Below are 27,334 nucleotides of genomic sequence, written 5' to 3'. Positions count from 1 at the left end.
GATATTGCATAGTGTGTTCGGGGAAGCACCCTTCTTTAACCCATTGTTAACCTTTGAAATATTGATGGTTTTTCCAGATGCATAGCTACAGCCTTTTGAAAGACATAGTGCCAATCTACATAAATATTTTCTGTTAACCTTAACAGGATTAGAACCATAGAATATGCGAAGCAGGAAGACACCCACAAGGATCATCAAGTCCAAATCCTGGCCTGGCAGAGGACCATCCTCAAGAGTCACAGCATATGCCTGAGAACATTGTCCAAATGGTTTTTTGAACTCTGTCAGGCTTGGTGCTGTAACCTCTTCTCTGGAGAGCCTGTTCCAGTGCCCAACCATCCTGTGGGTGAAGAACCTTTTTCTAATGTCCAGCCTAAATCTCCTCTGACACAACTTTAGGTCATTCCCTTAAGTCCTGTCACTGGTCAGTAGAGAGAAGAGATCAGTGCCTGCCCCTCTTCTTCCTCTCATGAGGAAGTTGCAGACTGCAATGATGTCTCCCCTCTCCCCTCAGTCTCTTCTTCCTCAGGCTGAACAGACCAAGTGACCTCAACTGCCCCTCACACAGCTTCCCCTCAAGGCCCTTCACCATCTTTGTTGCCCTCCTTTGGACACTCTCTAAGAGCTCAATATCCTTCTTATATTGCAGTGCCCAAAACTGCCCACAATATTCAAGGTGAGGCCACCCCAGTGCAGAGCAGAGTGGGACAATCCCCTTACTCAGTCGGCTGGTGATGTTTTGCCTGATGCCCCCAGGACATGGTTGGCCCTCCTGGCTGCCAGGGCACTGCTGACTCAGATTCAACTTGCCGTTGACCAGAGCCCCCAAGTCCCTTTCCGCAGCACTGCTTTCCAGCATCTCATTCCCCAGTCTGTACAAACATCTGGGGTTGCCCCATCCCAGGTGCAGAATCCAGCACTTTTTCTTGTTGAACTTCCTATGGTTGTTGATTGTCCAGCCCTCTAGTTTGTTGAGGCCTCTCTACAGGGCCTCCCTGCCTTCTAGGGAGTCAACTGCTCCTCTGAGTTTTGTGTCATCTGCAGACTTGCTCAGTATCCCTTCCAGTCCTGCATCCAAGTCATTTTTGAAGTCATTTAGAGCCCTGTGGAACCCCACTAGTGACAGGTCACCAGTCCAATGTCACCCCATTCACTATTACCCTCTGTACTCGACCTGTGAGCAGACTGCTCACCCACCACATGATGTGTTTATCCAGCTGTGTTTTGGACATTTTGTCCAGAAGGATCCTGTGAGAGACAGTATTGAAAGCTTTACTGAAATCCAAAAAGGTTACATCATCTGGCTTCCCTTGATCGGCTAGGTGGGCTTCCTTGCCATAGAAAGAAATTGGGTCTGATAAGCAGGACTTTCCTCTCATGAAACTGTGCTGGCTGTGACCAATGACTGTCTTTCAGGTGTTTTCCAAAATCTCCCAGAATAATCTTCTCCTTAACTTTACCAGGCCTTCAAGTGAGACTGACAGGCTGTAGTTTACATGGTCCTCTTTCTTGCCCTTCTTGAAAATCTGGACATTTGCCACCTTCCGGAGATCTGGGACCTCCCCAGATTCCCAGGACTGCTCAAAAGGTTTTGCGATGACACCAACCAGCTCTTCAAGGATTCTTCGAGCTCTTCAAGTATGGATCCCATCAGGCCCCACAGATTTGTAGGGATCCAGCTGGAGCAGCAGATTCCTCACAAGTTCAGGGTCAACTGGGAGTTGATCATTCTGACAGTCATGGTCCTCTGGCTCAGAGCACTGTGACCCCCTTGGCCTATCATCTGTGTTGAAGACTGAAGTAAAGAAAGCATTAAATACCTCTGCCTTGTCTCTGTCCCTGTTTGTCAGGTGGCCATCCTCATCCTGGAATGGGCCGATGATACTTCTATACTGTCTACTGCCATTAATGTATTTGAAAAAACTCTTTTCCTTGTCCCCCATATTTCTGACCAGCTTCAATTCCATTTGGAAGTTGACTGTGTGAATTTTTTCCTTATGGGGTAAGCAGCATCTCCGTATTCTTCCCATGTCATTTGACCTTGCTTCCCCTGGGCATACACTTTCTTTCTTTGCCTTATTTCCAAGAGAAGATTCCTCTTCAGCCAAGCTGGCCTTATGCCTCATCTGCTTGAGTTCTGACATTGGGGAATTGCCTGCTCCTGTGCCCTTAGGAGGTGGCCAGCGACCAGCACTGAAGAACCCCAGAATCATCAAAAACATTTTCCCAGGGAGCTTACATACTAATTTCCTGAGCAGCCTATAGTCTGCTCTCCTCGTGTCCACAGCTGAGGTTTTTCTGGCACTTTTCCTCCTATCAACAGAGATTTTAATCTCAGTCACTTTGTGGTGATCCAATCTCCACTCATGAGATCAGCTTTGCTGACAAGCAGCAGATAAAGGAGGGCATCTTTCCAAGTTGGCTCCCTTAGGACCTGTTCCATAAAGTTGTTGTCCAGCTTTTTTAGGAATCTTCTGGCCTGGGTTGTACCAGGTGTGTGATGCTCCCGGTTTATTTCTAGCAAGTTGAAGTCTCCCACAAGGACAAGGGCACTTGACTTGAAAGTGTCCTTTAATTTCTCAAATAATAAGTCATTGGTGTCATAGTCTGGGCTGGGAGGTCTGTAGCAGACTCCCACAACGACATCTGCATTATTTGTTTGTCCCTTGATTCTCAGCCAGAGGCTATCAACTGTGCCCTTGCCAACTGTGAGCTCCATATATCCTAACCTTTTTATTACATACAGTCCAACCCCCCCTGCCTCTTCTGCCCAGCTTATTTCTCCTGAGGAGCCAGTAACCATCCATCAGGGCACCCCAGTCACAGGTCTCATCCCACTAGGTTTCACTTATGCCAATGATGTCAAATCTTTGGGACTGGGACAAAGTTTCAAGCTTCTGTTGTTTGTTTTCATGCTACCTTCATTGGTGTAGAAACATTTCAGGTGTGGTACATTGTAGCCAACATCTCTTGGAGCAGATTGGGGGATCCCATTACCAGTGGTTTCCTCAAGTTTTGGTACACCCTCCCATAGCTCACTGCTTGCAAGCCTGGTTTTGTCCCTTTCTCCCTTCCAAGATTTAAAGCTTTATCAATGAGCCCCACTAGCTCCTGTGCTAGAACTCTTTTCCCCCTCTGAAATGGGTGAATCCTGTCAGGTGTCAGTGTTGAGTAGATCATCTCATGGTCAAAAAAACCGCAAATTTTTCTGCTTACACCAAAGTCGGAGCCACCCATTGGCCTGACGGATGTGCCTATTCCTGTCAATATTATTCCTTGTTACCAGAAGAGAGCAGAAGAATAGAAGACATGGAGGAGATAAAAATGAAGTAATGAAAACTTCAGCCATTATAAGTGCCTGTTGATGAGTTGTTAATTTAAGAACTGCCAAAGTTAAAGGCGTGGGTAGCTGTACTTTTGCCCTGTATATATATGCATTAGGTGGGGAAACACACTTATCTGTCATTAAATAAAATATGATTTTGTTTCTTGTGCATTCTTAGTAGTACTCAGCTGTAATACCTAAAGAGAAACAATGGCATCATTACTGTAAGCAGGTATTTGCTATGTGAGGCTATGACTGTGTTTCATTTCTTCTTGTCATGTGCTGTGAGATTTAAGGAAAATGATCCAAGAACATGTTTTCAAAGATCACTTGATTACAACTTTTAGGCAAAAATTAGAGATGAAACTGACTAGACTTATTTTGGACTAGAAATCAAATGGACCTTTGAGTAGGTAATTGATTAGGCTTAGGAACAAAAATTCACCCTCTAATGTATGTGGGTAAGGTTTAAGATAAATTTATTTGGCACTGAAGAAAATACTACCAATATCCAGTTTTCAGCACCTGACTTAACAAGAAGTATAAAAGGATTTACAGCCTTGTCTTAGCTGACATATTTGGAATCTCTCCAACAGATGTTAGGTCCATTGAAACTGTCTCAGGATATATGCCTTTGGCCTTTACACCTGGGAAACTAAGTAACAGTTGCCTTGTAGAAGGAAGTTGTTAAGTTTCTTTTCTGATCCTGAGGACAGTCAGAAAGAGCTATCAAGAGGAAGGATACCTAGCTGGTGTAGGCATCTAATGCTTTCATGCATTTATGTGGAAGTAAAGGCAGATCTAAAGAGAGGATCTTTGAGCAGTTGTTGAAAGTTTTATGTAAAATATACTTGCTGGCTTACACTTCCCTATGAACATTCATATTCTTATGAGAGAGCTGTTACTCTGGGTTTGCCTCACATCCTAGCTTTTACCACTCTTGGCAAATTGTATGAGATAGATTGTCAGTTTAAAGCCTGCGGCTGTATCAACAATGCAGAGCTGAAGTCCTCCTGGAGCAAGCAAGAGGACAGGCTGTGGTTGGGGTCCTTCTCTTAGCCCTGATGGGCGAGCAGTCTTTTATCCCACTGCTGTATTGGCCCACTGCCATGATTCTACAGAGAGGAGCTATTGTCACTCTGCCCATCTGTGTCAGGGCATCTTGGCTAAGAAACTCCTTAACTTCTTCTGTACAGCCAAGTCATATTGGCCTAAAAAGAGCAGTGGAAGAAATTATAGTCCTTTAGTCATTATAATTTCTGGAAAGGGTGTGCATGAGGAAACAGGTTCACCTCTGGAGTACCTGCAACTCTTAGCTCAGTTTGCAATTTTGGCTGAGCCTTCAGGATTCCTCATTGCTTTGGTTTCTCAGGCAGAAACATCATTTAGAAAGGACATTTGCTGCTTAAAAGAGCAACAACCTTTGTGTAATGAAAGCAGAAATTGGCTTTCAATTATTCAGAGTGAATAGAGTGAAAGTACTCTGATTCAAAGGTGCTGTTACCTGAAACCAATAAGACATCCCTAGTTTTAAAAACAGTGACTTTCTTTCCTGAAAATGCAAGCCTTGTGAAATCCTGCAACTACATTGTTTTAATAGAAAAAAATGAGTGTTTAATATCTGTTCAACGTTTCATTTTCCTTTTTCTCACATATTTTAAATGAAAATCACAATGGGAAAATATTCCTCTTTTCAAAATGGACTCTGATGATGGTTTTAGATGTAAGTTTGAATTCTGAAGGGATGCTGAAATCCAGACATTCACTGGGAAGTGCTTCTCCTCCCTACCTCACTGGTCTGGTTCCCTTCATATTTGTCTTTGCCAGAGCAGCTTTCCTGATATTTCCTTTGTGTATTTTCCGTATGTCGTACACTGGATCTATCTGGAGTCAGTTAACTTTCTTCATAGCAGCATGTATGTGCTGCACTGTGCTTTGCATTTCTGACTAGACTGTGGTGATAACAAAGCAGTGATAATACACCAGTGTTTTGGCTCTCCGTAAGCAGTGCTTACATACTGTCAAGGCTCTCTCTTCATCAACCCACAAAGAAAAGCCACTAGGAAGGGGGTGAGCAATAGATTTGGAGGGGACACAGCAGAAACAGCTGACCCCAATGAGCAAAAGGATAGTCCATAATGTATGACGTGCTCAGCAATGAAAGCTGAGGGAAAGGAGGAAGATGTAGGGCCATTTGTGGTGATGGCATTTATCTTTCTGACTGATTGCTACACATACTGAGAACCTCCTGCCCAGGAAGTGGCTGGACACCCGCCTGCTGATGTGATGAGTACATTTTGTACTTTGCTTTGTCTCTGCACAAGGGTTTTGCTTTTTTTATAAAACTGTCCTTCTCTCAGCCCAGGAGATATTCCATATTATTTTCTTCCCCTGTATTATCTGTGCTATTGTGGGGGCAGCTGAATGGCCATCTGTCAGCCAGCTAAGGTCAACTGACATTGTTGACCTTATATATCCTGGGGTGCATTGGGAAGTGTGTGGCCAGCAGGTCTGGGCAATGAAAACTCTCCCAAACCCAGACTGCAAATACATACGCTTTCTTCATTCAGCCTGCCCATGCAGACTTGATTCTTGAACGTTGCATGAGGAAGAGAAGCTAGTCATTAAGAAGGAAAAATACTATAACCATTATTCTGGTTATTTTTTTTTCTTCAATTGCAAGCACTTTAAGTCTTGACTGTTGGCCTGTTTAGTCGTCTGGAGCCCTTTGGAAGTGCAATGAACTTTGCATTTTTAGCATGCAGTATGCTTAATAAGTGCTTCAAAAGCAAACGTGTTTTTTAGCATGAACTTTCACAAACTGTAGAATAGAGTGTGGATTTCAGTGATATTGGAATACAATGACAGCTGATTGTAACAGGTGCTAATTTATGTCCTGTTGATATTAACTTCAGGGAAATGCAATTGCTGAGTTACAGGGAATCATATCCCTTATTGAAAATCACACCAGAATACTAAAGAAGCCTACATTAAATTGTATGAAGAGTACATGAACACTTGCTTATGACAGAAGTTTTGTGAATTACCTCATCTGCTCATAAGACTGAGTTCTTTTTGTGAAAAATTGCAGATGTACATGGGATTTAACTTCACTGAAACTCAATAGGATGAAGTCCTCAAAAATTACTTGATCTGTTTTTAACATATTATGCTTACTATTTGCACATTCTCTCTGTCAAACTAGTGTAAAGATGGGTATCATTTGATTTTTTTAGTGGTATGGAGGAGAGATACACAGTTGGGATGACCAGCTTCTTAAAAAATTTCAGTATCCATCAGGGCATTTGTGTGGGTTTCCACCCTTTCACAAAGGTACTTCAGCTCAGCAGAGCATGCAAACATTTGCCTTTTTTGTGCCTATGTCCGTGAACACTTCTTTCCGCTGTTCAGAGGGCCCTTGCAGACATCACTGCTTTGGGATGCCAGTGTGGTTTCCTGTGTCTTTACCTCAGACCTTAGTCAGTAGCCAACTTCGGCTGCCAAACCCTGCCAAGACAGCAGCCTCCTCTTCGCAAAGTAATAGCTGTGGTTAAGACGTCATTCTCCGTAAACCAATTTTGGCAAGTGTGACAGCTAAGGGCAGGAGCTGGACTTGTCTTTAGGGGCCTAAGCCATTCAACTGGCCTTAATCCTCCCTCTTATTAGCTTGGCTTTGTGGAAGGTAGATGGATTCACTTTAACAAGATGAAATAAGCTTTCTTTTCGGTCTTTTCTTTTTGGTCACAACCACAAAAGACTTGGGAAATTCTGACTAATTAGTGTGCCTTGGGCTGATGAAAAGAATAAAGAATAAAAAATAAAATTGAGAGCAAAATGTCTAAGGCTTTGAGAAGAGTGGAAGCATGTAGTGCCAATAAAGATTTTAAATACTTGTGGCTGCTTGTGTAATTTTCCCAGGGTTTGCCTCTCATTGACATGAAAAGCTAAGTTGGAAAGACAAGTAGAAGGTTTTATTTGGACCATGATGTAATAACATTTCAGCTTTTAAGGAATTTAAGTAGGTAACAACATGAGGGATACTGATAGTGGCCTCCTTCAAAAGTCAGTTTAAACAGTAAGAACTAATGTAATTTTATTATTGTAATGTACCTTACTGTCAAAACTATTTTCTTGACAAAGTACTTTTGTTTAAGTAAAAAAATCTTTCCATTTTATGTGGAATGCAATTTGCATAATGGTTTGATATACGACTACTGTAGCAATTCAGACTTGGCTAGTGTTTCATAGACGTGCTTGAAATGTATATATTAGTTAACAAGGTTGTCATTTGAAAAGGCAATTGTATTTTTACTGAGAAGTTTTTGAGATGATAAAGGATATTGATACTTAATGAAGCATGAAACTTCTAATGAACCATGAAAGCAATAGTTAAACTAATTAACTGAGTATAAAGCCTCTTAGAATACATATGTTATGTGGGTTGTATGCTTGTTATTTCTGCCTGGTTAAACTGACAACTAGGATAACATTCTCATCTTTTAGGAGAAACAACATTGAATAGCATCTTGTTTTTAATGCAAGGAAAAAGAAAAACATGTTTGTACTGCTCAGAAAGTCAGGGACAATGCTGTTTCAAAAATTACCTTGTAGTGTCCTTGAACAATTGCCTTTATCTGGGAAACATAAATATACTGAATGTGATTGCAAGTTACTTAGACTCCTGCTTCCCTACTGCAGGAGCCCCTTTCTGCAGCTCTTTACATGTTAACATTTGTCACCTGTTCCAAACTGGTATCCCAATTCAACAAGTTGGCATTTATTCCTTTTTTTTTTTTTTTTTTTTTCCTCTCCTGCTTGTACATTTTGGTCTCTTAAAGAAAGAAAGATGCTTCTCTGAGAAACAGTGGTCAAATATCTTGGGTTATCTGTAAAGATTTAGAAAGAACCTCACATGGGATTAGAGTTTAACATTAAACAAAGGCTTTATTGCATGCTTTTTTTGCTGAACCAGTATCCATTGCTGGATCACAGCATGCAGCACAGTCTGGCAGTGATGTATTATGGGACAAAGACTGAGACCTGGCCCGTGCAACCTCCTTGCTCCTCTCTCCTCTGCTCAGGACTCCTGCACAGTAGGTGGCAGGTTTTACTAGGGGCATGTTGTCATACAGCATTGAAATTAAGGCCACCTTAACCTGCTAAGAGTCAGTCCCCTTACTCTTGGTGCTCTGTTGCATCCCAGTGTCTAAGTGGGTAAAGGAGACAGATCTTCCCCTTGCCTGGGACCTGAAGAAAGAAAGGGATCTGCTTCTTTCTTCCCATTACTCACTGCCCATGCAATCAGGCTGGCAGGAGAAGCACGGGGAAGGTGTGCTAGGGAAGGCTGTCACCATGTTAGATAGCAGTCCACATCAAGAAATCAGAAATTGCTGTGTGAACAGGGGATACATTACTGTGCTGACTTGCTTTGAGACATGGAACGATAAAGTCTTCATAGTAATGGGTCTGTGTGTGCCCATAGCGACAGATAGCAAAGTTCCTGCATTGTGTTTTCAAAAACGCTGAGAACTTTCAGATAACAGAAATTATCTGAGCCTCCTTTAATTAAAGTTGAGGAACAAAAATTTCAGGAATTAATGAAAAATATACCAAGAATGTATTTCAAACATGAAGAAAAGCACAAATGTGCAGTGAAGGTTGAACAGTGCTAGAAGTTGTGGGAGATGAAGTGTTACAAAGTACAGAGAGTTGTTTTTTCTAAAGTATTTTATTATTGCTCCTCTATAGTTGGCTGCATTGCAATCAGATCATATCAGTAAAGAAGTATTCCAACAAAACTGCTGGAATCGATCCACTTATTTCGCAGATGACTACAACACTGTTAATGAGCAAAATGTCTCCCTACTGATTTCATTTGAGTCCTATAGTTAATAATATGTGAGGAAGTTTTAACAATACTATTTTTTGGTTTGCTTCTCAAGCAATGCCACTTGTAAGTGAAATTGCAGTCTGTGCTCTTACACACATACAGATACATGCTCTACTTTAATTTAGGTCAGATTCAGGCAGTAATTGACCAGTAGCGTGGAACTGGAATGTATTATCTGTAATTCCAGTACAATTCTCTTCTGTTCTTTCAAATATCTGTACATTTCCATTTTGATAGAAATAATAATAATAATAATTTTCTCTCCATTTATATAGTAATGGTACTTTAAGAAGATGGCCAATACTGAAATTTAAAACTCGAACTTGTTGGGTTCTTTTCCCCCTGGTATTATTCACCATTAGATTCATATAGCAGCAGATTAATATATTACACTGCTAGTGGATTTCCTCTTGATTAATAACAGTTATCTGAATATGTGGCTTGCATAGTGTATTAATATTTGAGAAATACAAACTTAAATGGTCAAGATAAGTTTCGTAAATATAAACTGGTATGAGTAACTAATACTATAGAGAAAGGGTAGCATAAACCAAAGATGTAAAGCTGTGTGTTTCCTGCAATAGAAGAGTACATACCATATTGTCCTAACAAAGACAAAAACAGAAGTCATCTAATGTCACTGATAACAAATAGGGAGTTACCCATTGCAGCTAAAACATTTATATTTTAGTTCAGTTAAACATTACCTTGTCTGTGTACTAGTTAACTGATAAGTTCTTACTTCTTATGCAAAATAAGAAAACAAAGTAGCTTTCAAAATAGTGTTTTAATAAGTGAGAGGTCTTCCTGATACAAATGTGATTAAAAATTAGTATGAGGTATTACAGATGTCTGTAGATCTAATGGAACATTTTTGTTTTACTGTGTGTGTGTTTTCTCCTGGAAGTTTCCTAAACCTGACTGTTTCATAATATATTCTTAGTTTAGTCATTACAAGACCACTGTTTGCATTTGTTTAAATTTAGTGGTTAAAGTGTGCCATAGAAGTAGGTGATCTCATTGCTGTCTGCTCTAAACCAGCAAAGTTAATCACCTGTGAGGTATTGTTTTCGTTGGTCAGTTCTGGATAATTTTTTACCTTGGTTCCAGTTGAAGGCAGACATTGTTTTTCATTGTGCTTTGTCAGTTTCTTTTGTCTCACGGTAAAGTTGCCGAAAATACATGCTTGATTGCTTCACACAATAAATGGCACATAGTATTGGAAATTAGTGTAAGCTAACTTACCAAGTGCACTCTGATAGTGAAGAAACTGCCTTTCCAAGATTCAAAGCATGGAAGACCTTCAAAAGCATACGTAGCATTTTCTCATAATACCATGTCATCATATAATGTTCTGTTTAGTGTATTTTCTTGAGATTATTTGTACTGATTGTAAAAATTACGTCTCCTCAAATAGTTAAGAACATGGGAATTGCCAATACTATTCAGATTAATGGTCTGTCTAACTTGGTGTTCAGAGTGGATTTTGCCAGAGGATTTAGAGGATTTGTTACTAACAAGGCATTGCTAATTGTAAGTGTTAAGAAAACCATAAGCTACTATCATAACCATTGGGATCTTAATTCCATAATTTTCTCTCGAACCACAAATCCTTGGTTTATTATTTTGCTCTATTTTTGAAAGAAAATAACTACTAAGAATCACTGTTTCACTAACATGTACTGTCTGTGTGGTGGAGTTGTGAAACCGCTATAATATTTTGAATCATAGTTTAATAATTGACTTGTACCCTGAAAAATTCCAGATCGCACACCATAAAAAATTGCTCATAGCTAGTGTAATTGTGATTGAATTTTTGTGTAGTTCACCTAGAAATCTCAAGGTCTCACAAAAGCATTTGGGCTCAGGGTGTGACACCAGTTTGAAGAAGCCCAGATTTCCGAACAGGCAAAGATTTTTTCTGATCATATGCTCATAAAGGCAAATGACAATATTCCCCCTATTCTGTCTTCGGTTTTTAATTTGTTCTACTTGTAAAAAAAAATGGCCAGTCTTCGCGAGCGAAGATCCGGGGAAGGTCTTTCCACCTTCCAGCCTGCGCATTGGATTTTTTAGGTGAGACACAGTGTGCGCGGAACTGAGCCCACCCTTTAATCCTAAGGTTCATCTGCCGGGGCCAAGTGAGCTTGGACGGTGGCAGCGAGGTCCTTAGGACGTAGGTGGGTTGCCTTTAAGGGCTAACGAGCCCCACCTGCCCGGGAGTGGCCCTGACCGGGAATCGAACCCGGGTCTCCACGGTGATAGTGCGGCGCCTTTACCACTAGACCACCAGGGGCCCCTGTTCTACTTAGACGCTCCAGTTTAACACAGTTGAAGAGGCTTCCCAGGGGTCTGATATCCACTGCCCTGTGGCTAGTGTCTCTATCTAAGTAGGTGTAGTGCAATCTGCCTCTTAGATTACTGTAGAAACAATAGAAAGTTGGCTATTTTGTGTAAGGACAAAGAGACAAGTACTAGGTCTCTGGCAGTCATTAGTAATACAACTAAAATTGCTACAGGAGAAGCCTGAAAAGTTTGACAGGCTCAAGGTGAGAGGGATTGGGATATTACTATTAGGAAACAAGTCTTCTATGCAAACACTTGAGTTTGTCCAGTCAGCAGCTGCTGCGAAACCCCTCCAGCTAGGGTGACAATAACCCTGCAGATACACAGATACACCCAGAAAAGACGTGTGTGGTAGCTGGGGATTGCAACATCCAGAAGATTAACTGTATTGTGAAAAAAAGATCAAATTTGGTTTGAAAAGGCTTTGCTGATTTACAGCTAATCTGTGTGAAGAATATGTTGACACAGTCTTGCTTACTGTTTGGTCTCTGTCCTCTTTGTATATTATTTATTGTTGTACAATACACTTTTTTAATGTGCCCTTTTCTCCACATTTTGGTGAATATAGAGTCCACACAAACAAGACTGGAAACAAGGGAAACATTAAAACCAAGCATTTCCAAAGCTCTTAAAGTGTACATTTTCTGAGTATATCAACATAAAAAATCCTCTAGGGAAATTAACTTTTGCTCCTTTGTTGCAATTCTTTTATTTCTATCTGTTACTCTAACAGTAGCAAAGGACAGGTTTTAAGATATTTTAAATAACTTACTTTCATACTGATTAGTTGAGTAACTGTGTAATTTATTAGAGATGTTTGAATTTGATCTAGTGTTATTATTTTGTATACATGTAGTGTGTTTCAGAACACCAAATAATTAAAACTGGTTTTTGTTGACTATGATTTATAAATGGGAAGCATAGATTACAATTTCAAAGATTTGGTGAAGCAGTTTCATTTTTTAACCTGAGCTACTTGTCAGAATTACCAAGTTACTACTCTTGACATGGAGAAGTAGACAAAGAAATTGGTTGGCTTTCAATTACTATCTGATAAAAGAAAATGTGTTTAAATTGAACTAATTTCATATTGGACTCTCCCACCAAAAATATGAGAATTATATAAATTAAGAGAATCTCATCTAAAATTCTGTGTGTCTAAATTAAAGTAGTGGTATTTTTCTGAATTCTTCAAATGTCTTCAGAAGATTGCAGTGAAATAGTTTTACATTTCAAAGTTGAGTGAAGCTTAGCTATTAACCAACTATAGAGAATAAACAGGGAAAATAGGCAAGCTAATGAATGAGGAAGTGAGTGGATTAAAATATTTCCACTGAATATTTTTACTGTTTATACTTATTGGCTATTACTGTTATTTACTTATAAAAAGCAGCTTTGATTTATGTGTAGTATGTTTTTTTGGAATAAAGGACTTGCTAATCAGTTGTAACTCCTCCTGTGAGCCACCTCAGGACTCATTGCATCTCATTGCATTCTAAGAAAAAGATTACTTCTCTTTCTCATTTAAAATATTAGTTTCAGATATTTTTCTTAGAATCTACAGTGTCATTTAAAAGCCACTGATGTCCTCCCAAGATTTTCCCGTTTATCAACTGATGTGGATTCAGGGCATTAAGAAATTCATGGTTGTCCTTTCACTGCCCTGAAATTTTCAGCCTTTGTGTCAATAGTGATGGAGGAGACCTGTTGTGAGGGTTCCTCTGGTGCTGTGGGTGTATGATTCCAATGCTGATGTAGGACATAGTCTGACAGTTTAGATTTATCCAGTGCTTTTGAGCACACTTTCTGACAGCTTACCTTTTAGCAACAGGCTGATATCAGGTCAGATGTCCATGTTGCACCCATTTAACTTAAGATCAGATGTCTGTAGTTTTGTAGCTGGCTTTAAGTTAGCATAAGCTTCCCATCTTGTTCTCAGACTTAGCTCAGCATATGTGGGATTGTATGCTCCTGCCTGATTCAGATCAAACTAACACTGTTCAGTGACCTGCAGAGCACAGATGAGGTATTACTTATGGTCTTCTGACACATTTGTACTTTTATAAAGCAGTGGATAAAATGTTATGGCTGTGTTTTGCAAAGCATCAGTCTTTGCAGTCTCTGGTGGGAGCTGATGATTTATTTATTCATTCATGATAATCTCACCCACCCACTTTAAGTGGAAGAATTGGTATTTTTTCTGATAACACGAAGTTTTTGTCAGTGGTAAAAAGAAAAAAACCCTTTTCCTTCCATTTCAACCTTAGAGAAATGCCCAGGCAAATGTTTGTGAGGACTAGAGTCTGGCATTGCTTTTGTCTACCATTCCAGTACTACAATGTCTCCAAAGTACTCTGTTTCTCATTTTTTCCTTTCAGTGACTAGTGGACTAGTGACCAGATCGTCTTTGATCATCATCCTTACCCTAACATAGAAAATTTCCTTACTTGTTCTCTGCATCCCTGAGGTACTGTGAGGGTCATAAATGCCTTATTGAACTTCTTTCTGCAGTTCACAATCCATCTGAACAACCTGGAGAAAAACTTGCATGAGTTGTTCAACTGTGTCAGAAGTAGATTTAATTTAGAAGAATGGTTTGCATTGAAGTACTTTTCACTGTTAGTCCTGATTTTGCTATCCTGCTTTGTGCAGTATTCTGAACACAGGGAACCAGCTAGAAATATGAATTGCCTAATTTTTAATTTCCAGCTGTGATGAGAATTTGGTAGATATCCAACAACTTCCATATTATGACCTACATTTTAACTTTCTCATCTCAATGCATTTTAAGGAAGAGAATCTTGTAAACAACCATCTGTGACCTAAATCACAACACAGGGTACACAGAGCATTTTGTAAGTATGTCCCTGTACCATTTTGAGTCATGGCAGCAGTGATTAAGAACTGATTGTGGCCTTCAAAGGCAGTCCAGCATGCGTAATCTGTGGCCTTCAAAGAAAATCCAGCGTGCATCTCTCTTTGGTTCACCTCAGATTCCTTTCCCTAGATCTCTGAGGAAAGCTGGGTTCCAGCTGTAACTCTCTTCTGCCAGTAAAACTACACAGCCAGCATTGTAGTTTGTGTGCCTATTAATGGTCCTCTTGCTTTTTGGATGACTAGTGTAGTAATAATGGAAAGGCTACCTGAAGCTGTGGGGTTTTTCAGGGCATGGTGGTTTTCCACCAGCCTCCTTAGGTTCTCTCTTCCTGCTCTCTTCAGATAGAGTTGCACTTAAGGCCAGGCCTGTCCCCCAGCTGAGGGCTGCTGTACTACCTGGTGATGCCTGGTCTTTGATTTATGTACTTTTGCACATGTTTTACACGTGCAAAATTTATTAATTAATAGTGCTTTTAGTACTTGGAGAAGATTGTAAAATTCTTGTTTAGTTCACCATTTGTCCTCATCTGAGGATTCTCCTCACTTTCCCGACTTTGCAAAGTGATGTGAGTTCTGTGGCCTCATCATGGGTTCATGAGAGATGAATACTAAAACCTGCTGTGCTTATTTTTAGGAAACCTTGGTTACGGACACAAGTGCAAGTCCATTGGAAAAGGCAGCTACAACAATGCAATAGTCGCCAGCATTCCCATGACAGTTCAACAGCTGGGACCTCTTCCATCTTCTGCTCATCAGGTTTCAACAGCATGCAGCCAGATCAGCCCTAGCTTGCAGAGGTCTATGGATGCTTCCAGCCTGAGTGCTTCTATGTCAGATACAAGGTCCTGAGATGCTTTTTTGTATTCGGTACTTTAAAAAGAGGGGGTTTTAATTTTTCTGAAATTAAAATGCAACCTTTCTGATTATTAAAATAAGAAAATCATGCTCTTTTATGCCATGGGAAGTTGAATTCAATGCAATTTAATTCACAGTGATATGGTAGCTATTCAGCTATAATCATACCATCTGGATCATTCAAATAATGGGTGAAATTTGGCCACATAAAATCTATAGTTGATAGGACTTTTTTTGTTACATAAAGACCTTTTTATAGTCATGTAGCTAGGTTTTTGTACTAAGGATGGGAAATGTTATGGAGGATGAAAGCAGAAATAGCACACATATTACATGCATGCAGTTCTAAGGGTGCTATGTTCATATTTGTCAAGTAACACTAAGGTCTGAGAAAAAAGTAAGTAAATGCTCTGCTAATGTTCCTCTCTCCTTATCAAATACCATTGCTTTGAAATGGTTTGATTATATAATTAAATTAATTATGTCAATTGTCCCTGAAAACTTGTTAATTTTCATAATTCTGGTGAGTAGTTTATTCAAAACTATGACCTTCCCTGTAAATCTTGCCTTTTATGTCACAACCCCCCAGATGAATATTTATTCATTAATTTTAAATGCTTAAATTTTGAGATAATTACTATGAGTATTGTCAACAAACATGAATGAAAGGAAAATAGTTATTTGGCAACCTTCATACAAATACATTAGGCACATCCTGTGGATGTTAGTTAAACACAGAGTGAGAAAACATTCTGATGTGTTGTTTCGGAAGCTGCATCCCCCATTGCCTACTGAGTTGAAGTGTAGCTTCATATTTACAAAAGGCCACAAGAGTCTTTATTCTCAAAGCAGTTTACATTTTACTGTATTGCTTTATTACAAACCAATGAACGTTCTTGAAATAATTAAAGTTGGTATTATGTAATTGGAAGTAAACTTTTCTTTACTCTAATATAATTTTTAACATTTCTATCCCTTCAGTTGCGAAGATTGAGCCCCCTGGGAAAATGTACAGAATTAATTATGCTCCTTGGGTAAACATGTCAGGGAAAACCATTCAGTACTAAAGTGATGACAAATGAAAAATCCAAAGACATGCCTTTGAGATGGAACAAAACTGATCCTAGAAAAATATAATCAAGTAATTGTTACTTGCTTAGTAAGTTTTAGGTGTGCCTGTATGGTTCCAAACACTGAACATGTGGTTGGATGTACTATGTGAGTACTGAGTTATACATTTTTGTGTTTATTGCAAAGAAACATTTACTAAGGGCAAAGTAAAGTTGAAACTGGTAGAATCAAGGCTCTAGTGTCCCTAGAGTATCTTTTAATGATTTATCAGTGAAGGTGTTATAAAGTAAGTTTGTCACAAAAAGAAAGTAAATTTCAGCAATTTTGACCTCAAACTGACTATTTTCTAGGACAAAACAATTTTGAAGTCAGATTTTAATTCACAGATTGTTGAAACAATTTGGGTTTGTTTGTTTATTTGTAGTGGGTTTTGTTGTTGTCATCATTTTGGGGGCATTTGTTTGTTACGTTTGATGGTTGTTTTGGTTTTTGTTTTATAAATTTTTTATTTGAGTTTTTCTTCTTTTTTTTTTTTTTTTAAATTCCTTCAACTGTAAACTGCTTTTGGCTAAACTAAATTGACTCCATGATCCTTCCAGGGCAGAGTGCCTTTTCTGGATTTTATATTTCAGGTACCATGAACTGTGTTCCAGCAATTCTATTCAAACCAGATTATTTGCTGAACTGACCAAACCCAAAGTGAATTGTATTGATTTTGGCATGTGGAAGAAAAAAAAAGTTGGCAAAATTGGAGTTCTGCTACAGATAGCATCAGGTTCTGGTGTATAGACCAGGAGAGATAAAGCCTTCCCTGTCTTTTTTGAATTTCTGCAAAACTTTTTCAGACTATTCAGTTGTGCTGCTTGAAACCAAATGCAATACTGCCATTTGCTTTGATGGAAGTCAGAAAAGGGCCTAGGAAAGAGCAAAGCATTCTTTGCTAGTAAAACAGAAGGTCACGAAAAGAAAAAAAACCATAGTTTTTGCTCTTCCATGTTTATGTTCAAGATTCTGGGTTATATTTTGACACTGTGGCCTCTGTACACAGAGGGAGAATAGAAAGGAATTGCAAGTAATATCTTGTAAATGTTAATGAAAGATCTGGTCCAAACTCAAACCAGTTTAAATGACAATGAGCAGATGTGCCAGTTAATAGTGTCTGAGAATCTGGCACTGTGGTAGAGCTGGCCCTTCATTTTCATATTAGGTGTATTTATTCCCCCCAGAAAACTACTTAGTCACAGTGTGAGCTGAGTTTTAAATAAATCTTTGGGATTTTTTGGGAGCTGGAATCTTTATTACTTTTGAATTTAGATGCTGAAGTGGGAACCAAGCTTCTTCAGATTATTTACTTATTGTATGCTTGAAATTCTGGGCCAACTTTTTATTTTTGTCCTGTTCTGAGACTTTTAAACACATTTTTTCTTCAAATTCACTGATGGCTAAGTCCCTTTGTGTCGGGCGTTAGTAGCTTTTTGAATGACACTAGTCCTACTATGCATCTGATTAAAATTCTTGTCAGTACAAAAGTAGACTTGTAGTAGATTATTGATGCATGATTTCTTTTCCTCTACTTATAGAAAATAATTTAAACAAACAAACTGGCAAAACATCCCCACTCTCCCCTTATATTCTCTAGGTATAAATATATATAGCCTAGCATGAGGAAATCCAACCTTACTTACATGTTTTGCTTTGTTGAAAACTGTGGATCTGTATTTGGGTCACAGTGTACTAACATGATACAACTGCCCTATCATGAACTGTGCCCATTGATAACAGACTCAACAACCCAAATCAACTTTTTCGCAAATGCTTATCCTGTTAGATCTAAATGGCACACAGGATTGACCTGATAGAGCAATCTCATTTTTCTCATTTCTCTCAATGCAAATTGTATTCAGCATGTTAATTGTGGTTTTTGTCAGTGGTCCATTTTGACAGTGCCATTTAAACTGTGATGGAGTAACATAAACTCCATAACAATACCCTGCACTGTTATTCAGTCCAAGCAGGATGTTTCTTATTCTGATACAGCAAATTAACCATCCATTACAAAGGAAGTGTCTTGCACAAAGGAGCAAAATCACTCCCACTGGTCACAACAGCAAGGCTTGGTGTTCTTTAAAGCTTCATTTCTCTGTTTGTGAGCTATCTCAGTGTACAGACATAGCACCAGCAAACTGCTTCCTCTGTCCTTCAACCTGTGCCAAGCTTCCCCTCCTATGTCCTTGATCCATCACGTCTTCTTCAAAATGATTGTAAAAATAAGAGAATCAAGAATTAACCATCAAAACATAAGATGTAGAGGCTTATGTGTCTGTGACTTGCTACATTTACCTAGATACATACCTGATTCTTCCTATTCTTAGAGCCCCTTGAAAATTTCCTGCCAGCCACTACCACCTGGTAGGAAATCCAAGTCTGCCAGTGTGTGAACTGAAAACATAAAGACATATATCCTCTCGATCTCTACCCAGCATTTGCAGCAACAAATCAGGGACTCTGATGTCCTTGTATTTCCTTTTTATAACTCTATATAGAAAACAATGTTTTTAAGAGCTTATGAGTCGGGTTTTTAAACTACCCATAGAATATTTGCAGCATAAAGAAGTTCCATAATATCCCTGTGAAAAACCACCAATAACAGCAACATTACACTTTTGTGAAAAATTTTGATTGCTGACTTGCAAGCAGATACATCGTCAAATCAAAACTAAATAAACCCCTTCAACCAGTTCTTCTACCTTACTCATTTATTTTGTTTGTTTTGTAAAGTTAGATATTATCTATATTTATAAACTTGATATATAAAACTTCTCTAGGGAAGTATTTGCATTACGATTGGCAAAGTCATTCAGGTTAAATATTTATTCTCTATTAATCACTTTTCTTCTCATTCTTTTCAAGCAAAAATAATAGATGACTCAAATCAGTATGAGTTTCGTATAAGACAGGAACAAAATGCTTTAGCTTCAGAAGTCCAAAGCTATTTACACCACAATTGGTGAAAAGATTTGCATTGATTTCTGCAGTGGTGTACCAAGAATCTTTATAGCAATTTTTTTTCAGAAATCTTGAAGTTTTAAAATGGGCTTCTGAGTGACCTTTTTGCATATGTATGTATACGACCTTTTTGCCTCTACAAGTGCATTAACTGAGTGTGCTAAAGTTGAGTAGCTAAAATTAGGGACAACTTTTCTCACGTGTATTCTTAATATTAATGTGCATGTGTGAAGGTGAAAGAACCACTGCTGAATTGTCTAAGTACTTACTTACTTTATCATGCCTTTATTTCAGGTTGCTCTTGTCACATGACTCTCTGACATCTACAACATTAAGCTTCTCAGAAGGTCAGTCCACCCTGGGTGTTAAACAAGAGTGGTCACATGGATACAGGACACTTCCTTCTGTTCCTAGCGACCATGGCTTACAAAATGGTAGTGAGCTGGGGGATCTAGTAAATTTTTCATCTGAAATATATATGTCCAGTAACTGCATCCCTAACTCATTACTGTCCTACTTATATGGCATGGAAAATAAGCATTCCTCTTACTCTAGTCCTCACCATTCCTCAGCACCATCTCAGTCAGTCCGCTCCAAAAAGAGGGCACTCTCTGTATCTCCTCTGTCTGACAGCATCGGGATTGATTTCAATACAATCATCCGTACATCCCCAACCTCTCTTGTGGCCTACATCAACAGCTCCAGAATATTGCCAGCAAACATCTCACCCCAACCTGAGGTCTATGGGCATTTTCTGGGAGTGAGAGGAAGCCGCATACCCCAAAACTGCTCCATTCCAACTGCACAGAAAGGCCTCCTCATGGCGAATGGCAATGTCACCTTCCCAGGGTATGCTGAGAATGGGGCCAGTGAGTACCAGCGAATGCAGCAGCTGGAGCAAGCCAGCTTGCAGATGGCTGCCACAGGTAACATGATGATCCAGCAGGGCATGCTGCCCATGGACAACCAGGCAGTGGGAATCCTGAAAAATGAACGGCTGGATGACTTCTCAGGGGCTATGGTGGACATGCCTCCTCCACCCCTGCTGCCACCACCGCCTCCTCCGCAAGGGCCACCTCCACCATACCATGCACATCAGCACCAGCATCCACACAGCCTGCCCAGCCATGTTCACCCACTGCATGTGCCTCCTCCTGCCCCAGGCTCCCTGCTGGATGAAGAGGGTGAGCTAGAAGATTTCAGCAGCAAGCATGGCTGTCGCTGGGTTGACTGTGGTAAACTGTATGACCAGCAAGAGGAACTTGTGCGGCACATAGAGAAGATTCACATAGACCAGAGGAAGGGAGAGGACTTCACTTGCTTCTGGGCAGGGTGCCCTCGAAGGTACAAGCCATTTAATGCCCGTTATAAACTGCTGATTCACATGAGAGTCCATTCAGGAGAGAAGCCGAACAAATGCACGGTAAGTCTGAATTCTGTCTTTCTTACCAGTTAAAGTCTCTCTATTAATTAGAAAAATATAGAGAAGTTGTAATTCTGCCTTTGTTTTTCATATTTAATAGTGTGCTTTTTAAATAAAAATGAATGATTCTGTCTTTCCACCTAGATAGAAGGGAAAAGTATTCTTTAATTTGATGCATACCGACAGATAGGATTGTATAAAATGTTATTTTCTAAATTTGTAAACTTTTACTGTAGACTGCAAAAAGTGATACGGTGGACCTTCATAAAGCAAAAACTAAGTACTTACATGAAGAACACATGCAAGAAAGGTGCTGAAGAATAAATGTTGCAAGTTATGCTGAAATGTTCTTGCATCATGTTGCACTTTTTTGATATGAGGAATTTTCAGGATCCTGTGTAATGACACCATGAGAAACTGAGGAGAGCTGGGAATTTTTAAAGGCAGTTGTTTGTTTCATTACTAAAACCAACCAGACCCATAGACCTGTTTCCACAAATATAGTAGGAATAAAGCAGAAAATAATTTTTCTGTTTTCAGATACTAGCAGTGAGCATTCAATCCCTAAAGTAATGTTTTTCTTGCTGTTTTTCTTAGGGTCACTGCAAGTCAGTCTCACACATAGATAGTCACATGGGGTAATAATCTATCTGTTAAGAACCAGTTTATGCATAGTCTCCAGTGTACCATCTATAATCTCTGTAATTCAGATTCTTGATATACCCTACAAATGGTCTGTATTTTGGATGACAATAAGCTTACACTTACTATGTGTTTATTTAGTGTCAGCAGAAAGCAACAGAAAACAGTGCTGTTTTGAGTTCTCAGCATAAACTAACAAAATGATGAATATATAATTTCCAGGTATAAGTGCTGATTATTATTCACTTGAAAAAACCCCATATGTTTATGTGTGGTGAAATATAATTTGGTGCTTTGAGTCAATCTCAGTGTGTGCCTGGTTGAGTAATTTTTTTACCATGATGTAGATGTTCGCTTGTACAGTACACAGAGAAAGTTTATTTCTTTCACTTTTGTTTCTTCAGAGGGTCAATCACTTTCAGGAAGAGTGGATATCTTCCCAGATTTCTCTCTTGAATTTAAAGGACCTGGTAGAGATTGTGCCATGGCACTAGGAAGGCTCTTTATCCTTCCCTTTCGTCACACCAAAGCTTTAACTCGGGCTCCTTGGTCTCTGAATATTTTTCTTCATTCCATAATATTCTTTCTATGCTCTAGAGATATATTGGATCATACCATAAATTTCAGTTCCTCCTCAAGGATTTTTCATCAGCTTTGCAGGGAGAGAGAGGATGAGGAAAAAAAAAGAATTATTTTGAGTCAAGAAAGTAATTTTTCAAGGGAATATCACATGGACTTAAAGATACGAAGATAGGCATCAGCACATGAGTGAGGACAGACAATAGTGTGAAGAAAGAGGGCAAGAATGGTGAAAGAGCACTGAAATCCAAGTACCTAGGGTCTTTCTAGTCAGAGAATTATGATGAGGGATCCTGTAAGACTGGGAAAGCACTGTTTTGGTAGCAGTCTATACTTCCTGCCCTGCCTGTTTAGAATGGGAACTTGCTGACCTTCTCATGATTATAATTCCTCCTTAAGGATTCTTTAACTTTGAAGGAATCATCATTTACTGATGCTTAATAATGTCTTAGTCCATAAGGTACTTCATATGATAAAGTTTTTGAGACTTCTAAACTGAAACTACAGTGCATGCCAAGTCATGTTGTGTCACCAAAAATGACAGGTATTAGCTGTATTAGCTTCCCAAAGAGTGATTGCTTTATAAACATTAAAAATTGTGATTAATTTTACTGAACTTAAGCAAATATTGCTGGATAGCACCAAGAAGTTTGCATATCAGATGGAGCAGCCAAATAGTTAACTTGCTTTCATGTTTAGAATTGTGATGAAATGTAGAAATATTCAGGGTGATATTATAACCCTCATAATGTGGGCATGCAGAAATGGCATTCCTGAGCAGTGTTTTAGTGAAACAGCTTGCTCCTTTCTTTCATTACCATTTCACAAATGGTGTGGATTTGGAAAAATGTATTTGGCTTTCTTTTGCCCAGGGGCCGTGGTCTTTTGGTGTATTTAGGAAACTGTACTTCAGCCAAACATCATACCTTTCTCATCAAGCAGTACAATTTGCAATCATATCAATACAATTTAAGCTTACAAACAGAGATTCCAAGTGAGGTATTGGGAGAAAATTTTGAGCAAGATGATAATGAAGTATGATTTCTGCAATTCACAAAAAATTATGCAAAAGAAATCTGAAACTTTTCACCAAACCTGTATGAATTTATTCTTTTAAGTATAAAATCAAAGCAATCCATTTACAATCTTTATTTGTCTAGCCAGGGGTTTTCTATAATTTATTTTCTTATTCTATGTTGGGATACCTCTTTCTCTAAAATTATTATGAAGTAATAGTCTATGTCCACTGTAGTTTGCAGACTAATAACAGGCAGTTATATAATAACTGCAGACTAATAACAGGCAGTTTGCAGACTAATAACAGGGGAGAAAAATACCAAATACATAGCTGTTATGTGAATGAACCAAGTTTACTACAGAGAATATAGCAGAAGTACTGAGACATTAGGAGGAAGTATCTCAGTGTATATCAAGGCATCCTGTAATCAAAGGTAGGCTGTTACACCAGTCACTCTCGTGCCATCATACACTAATCACTATGGAAGCATTGCATGTGTTGATGGTTCCTAACATTTTGCAAAATACAATCTTCTCATTAAGCATATATTGCAATGGGTACTAGTCAGTATATTTATCATATCAGTGTATTTATTTGTCAGTATTATTTATCTCTGTGCAGCTGTGCACTGAACGAGTATTATTATACACTGTGCTACATATCCCAGTGGATTACTGTGATAGTTGGTGAGCTTTACATCAGCAAGCTTTACAAGGTTTTGGTGATAAAAGTTCAGGGTTACTTCTAAGTTGTACTGTTGTAATGTTAGTAGAGATAATGTGAAATCACATACACAAATGAACTGCATAAGCTGAACTTCATAAATTCATTTTATTCTTCTGTGTTATCATTCTGTGATGATGAAATCATATAATTAAGAGACTTGAGGAACAGCTAGGACCACAGTACTTGATATGCTTATAGTTAAAATCAGAGCCAAGTAGGACATCCCTGTAACCTCAGCATTTGTTCTGCCACATCTGAACTCGTATCTATTTATCTGTGTAAGAAAAATTTTGAGTGATAAATTATAGCTACAAGCGATACTCTAGTCATAGTTCCTGCTTGTTCTGGGTGAGCAGTCATCTTCAATTCTGAGAAATGAAACTGTTGAAGGGTGAGTAGTAATTAGAGAGCAGCACACCAAAACATGTGATGATCAGGATAATCAGATCCAAAGTTAAAGATAAGCATTTTTAAGGTCAATCCCAGAACATACTTGTTCCTTCAGTGCAAAGGTAACAAGCATGAAGTGGAAAATAATTGCATACCAATCCTGATAGATTTGTTTTAACCTGTTGTTTTTCCATGAATTGGGCTCTTTTTCTCCATCTTTAACTGAATTTGCTGCTGAAGTTGCAGATTAGGTCTCATCAATTTGTTTCAATATACTTTCTCTGTGTAAGGAAAAATAGTGTATTTTTCATACTTGTCCATTTTCAGAAGACTCCTTCTTGTTCTGAACAATAAAAAAAAACCTTTTAATTTTAAAAAGCATTAATTTTATGGAGCCCTGCATTTTCTTTTAGCAGTGTAGGTGACTGTACTTGGCCATGCTTTATTAGGTGGAAATCTATGAAGCTGAAGAGTACATGCATGTAAGAAATTGATTCATTTGGAATAGGAATTCATTAAATAGCTGTTAAAATATATTGGGCTCCCTAACTGTTCATTAAAACATCTTTAGGTTCTATTCCAACTTATCATAATTGGAAAACATTCTTCTTTTCAGTGACCTGCTTTAATGCCTAAAAAATTATTCATGACATGGTATTATATATTTAGTGCCTATTCCTAAACTTCTGTATACAAAGTAGGTATGCATGTTCAAATGTATTTATCCATTAACCTATACATTAGCTTGAACTTTGTAGGAATAAGTTAAAGAAGAAAAACGTGAACAAAAAATTCATGTTGAAATGCAAGCAGTAAGTACACCAGTGGCTGAGATATAATCTGTAACATTTGCCAGCAGTTACCACACAATGGCATTTGAGGCTTCTGCAGATTTCCTTTGGATTAGAAAAAAATAGAATTCCCAGTAACTGTGGAAACTTCCTCAGCGGTAACTAACAAATGCTGACCTTTTGCTCTCTTCATCTCTACCTATGAGCTCATTTTCTGCTCAGGTTCCCCTTTTCTAAATTGAACATTTTTACTTTTTAAATTCAGCTGCAACAAGAGGTATTTCATTAGCCTTATTGTCATGTTGTGCAAACATTAAGCTTCATATATTTATTCTAATGAAAGCAGCAACAGCATATTGTTGAGATAAATTCCAAGCTATGTTTTCACAGTTTCCTTCAGGTACACTAAGAATGCTTCCCCTTTTGAAACTGAATTCAGTCTTCTTATTTTTCTGTAAGTTCTGAGTTATGCTTCAGCACAATGTCATTAGTATTATTATTGAGTGTTACATGACAACATTGTTTTAGCACAGCTGCTTTTATGTCATTTAATAAAACTGCTGATATTCCTGTAAGATTTGAAGCAACATCCATTTAACATCTGCTAAATATCTGAAATTATCCCACAATGCATCAGCTTATGAACCTAGAACAGAACCTAAAACAGAAGCTATGGTGCAAAAAAAAAAAAAAAAAAAGTGAAAATTAAAACACTTGTATAATGCTTTTTTTGAGACACAAGAAAACTTCTCTGGGTGAACATGAGTATTTAGATGAATGTATGTGTGCTGTTTGAAGCACGTATGATTAGAAGATGGTGTTCAAGATGAAGTTTTGATTAAAACCAGAAATCCGTTCTGTAAAAACTGATTGGGAATTTTTTTTCCACCTCCAGGCTCTATCAGTGGGCCTTCATATGGTGTGTTATGTCTGGCATGTGCAAATATTTCATGTACAGTACATGCCACTCTTTTTCGATAAGAAAAGACCATGGCACATCCTAGGTTGTACTGAAATCTTGACAAAAGAGAAACAATATAAATTTTCAAATTTGTTTTTGCTTACATGCTTGCAGAGGAATTTTTCACTATGCTAAAGGAGCATTTGAGCACTTTGTCATAAGCAATGTCGAAGGAAGAGTAATTTAATTGTCAAGTTGCTGAAAGTTAAAAAGTGCTAAGTTTATAGTTGCCTGTTGCTGATTTTTTTCACTGACTCAGTAAACAAACTGAAACAAATACCATGGAAAGGGCAAGAGATATATGACTAATTAAACTATACCATGGTGTATAGATAGAGAAAAGTTGAGTTTTAATATGCAACCATAAAGCTAAGATTTCCTAACTCTAACAAGTTTGTGCAATCTTAGTAACCTACTGTTTTTGATGATGATGTCTGAGCTGTTTAAAGAAAAAACAAATTATGAATTCTGGGTGTGCCTCCACAAACAATTCAAACTCATGTGATCACATCAGATGGCATGTAGCCCAAGCTACTAAAACTTACCTCACAGCAATGGTAGTAATGCTCTTTTAATATTATTCTTTCAGTATGAAATACATAGTGTGTCCATAATTCAAAATGTAGTAATAGTAGCTTTTTCTTTGGCTGCTGAAGATGTACAACTTCCACTGGAGTTCAGTGAGCACATGAAGGCTTATGGTACCCAAACTACTGACCCTAAATATCAAAACATCTCTTTGTGCATTCAAAAATGCAAAGCAAGCTCCTTTTTACATGCAGATATAGAACTCTTGGTAGTGAAAAATGATAGAGAGCTGTATTTTATGTTACAGAATAAAATGCTTTTGAAACATCTAATTTTATTCTTGTTCTTCTAATTAATTTAATTTTTAAGTATTTCAACCATCTTTTCTTGCCTTTTGGGTTAGATAATTGAAAAAGTTGAAACAGAACTTTAATGAAATTTTGCAATCAAGCATGGTTTTAGTTTTACTGTAATCCAGAACATGACTGTGAAGCATCAAAAAATGACAATGAGCATTCCTAATTGCAGAAATACTTCTCTTTGTGTGGAAAGGTTTCTCATTTATTACCTCTCTGTGGTTGTGGATAAGCACAAAGATTATATTTTGCTTATTTTTATTTCCCTGTAGGATGATTCTAATAGAATATATTTTAGATATTTTTAATTGCTGTACTAAACTACAGGTAAGTTATAAACCTTAAAAATGAAGCACTCTTAAGTTTCATCTACTTGAAGCATGAAATCCTAAAACAAACTTTGCATCTGCCAAAGATGTAGAAGTTTAGGTGGTATTCTGCTATAAGAAGTTTAGGGGGTATGTTGGAGTTTGATTTTTGTTTGATTGGTTGGTTTTGGTTTAATGTTTAGTTTGGTTTCTTTTTAAACTTGGGTTTAAAACTAGAAAAT

The 27,334-nt window shown here is 38.2% G+C and overlaps 1 protein-coding gene across 6 annotated transcripts in view; it reads left to right on the top strand.

Annotated features, from left to right (window-relative positions):
* GLIS3 (GLIS family zinc finger 3) overlaps positions 1–27,334 on the top strand; it is a 172,719-nt gene that overhangs the window by 25,301 nt on the left and 120,084 nt on the right. For all 6 annotated transcript variants that reach the window (XM_050328508.1, XM_050328510.1, XM_050328512.1 and 3 more), the window contains exons 2-3: positions 15,073–15,280; positions 19,665–20,793. In XM_050328508.1, the coding sequence (XP_050184465.1) occupies positions 15,150–15,280; positions 19,665–20,793 (1,260 nt within the window). In that variant the 5' untranslated portion in view covers positions 15,073–15,149. The remainder of the gene's footprint in view (positions 1–15,072; positions 15,281–19,664; positions 20,794–27,334) is intronic.

Source organism: Myiozetetes cayanensis, unplaced genomic scaffold, assembly GCF_022539395.1.
Source record: "Myiozetetes cayanensis isolate MyiCay16 unplaced genomic scaffold, myiCay2020 scf4, whole genome shotgun sequence".
Taxonomy (NCBI): domain Eukaryota; kingdom Metazoa; phylum Chordata; class Aves; order Passeriformes; family Tyrannidae; genus Myiozetetes; species Myiozetetes cayanensis.
Note: the sequence above shows the minus strand (reverse complement) of the source record. Positions and strands in the feature narration are given on the sequence as shown.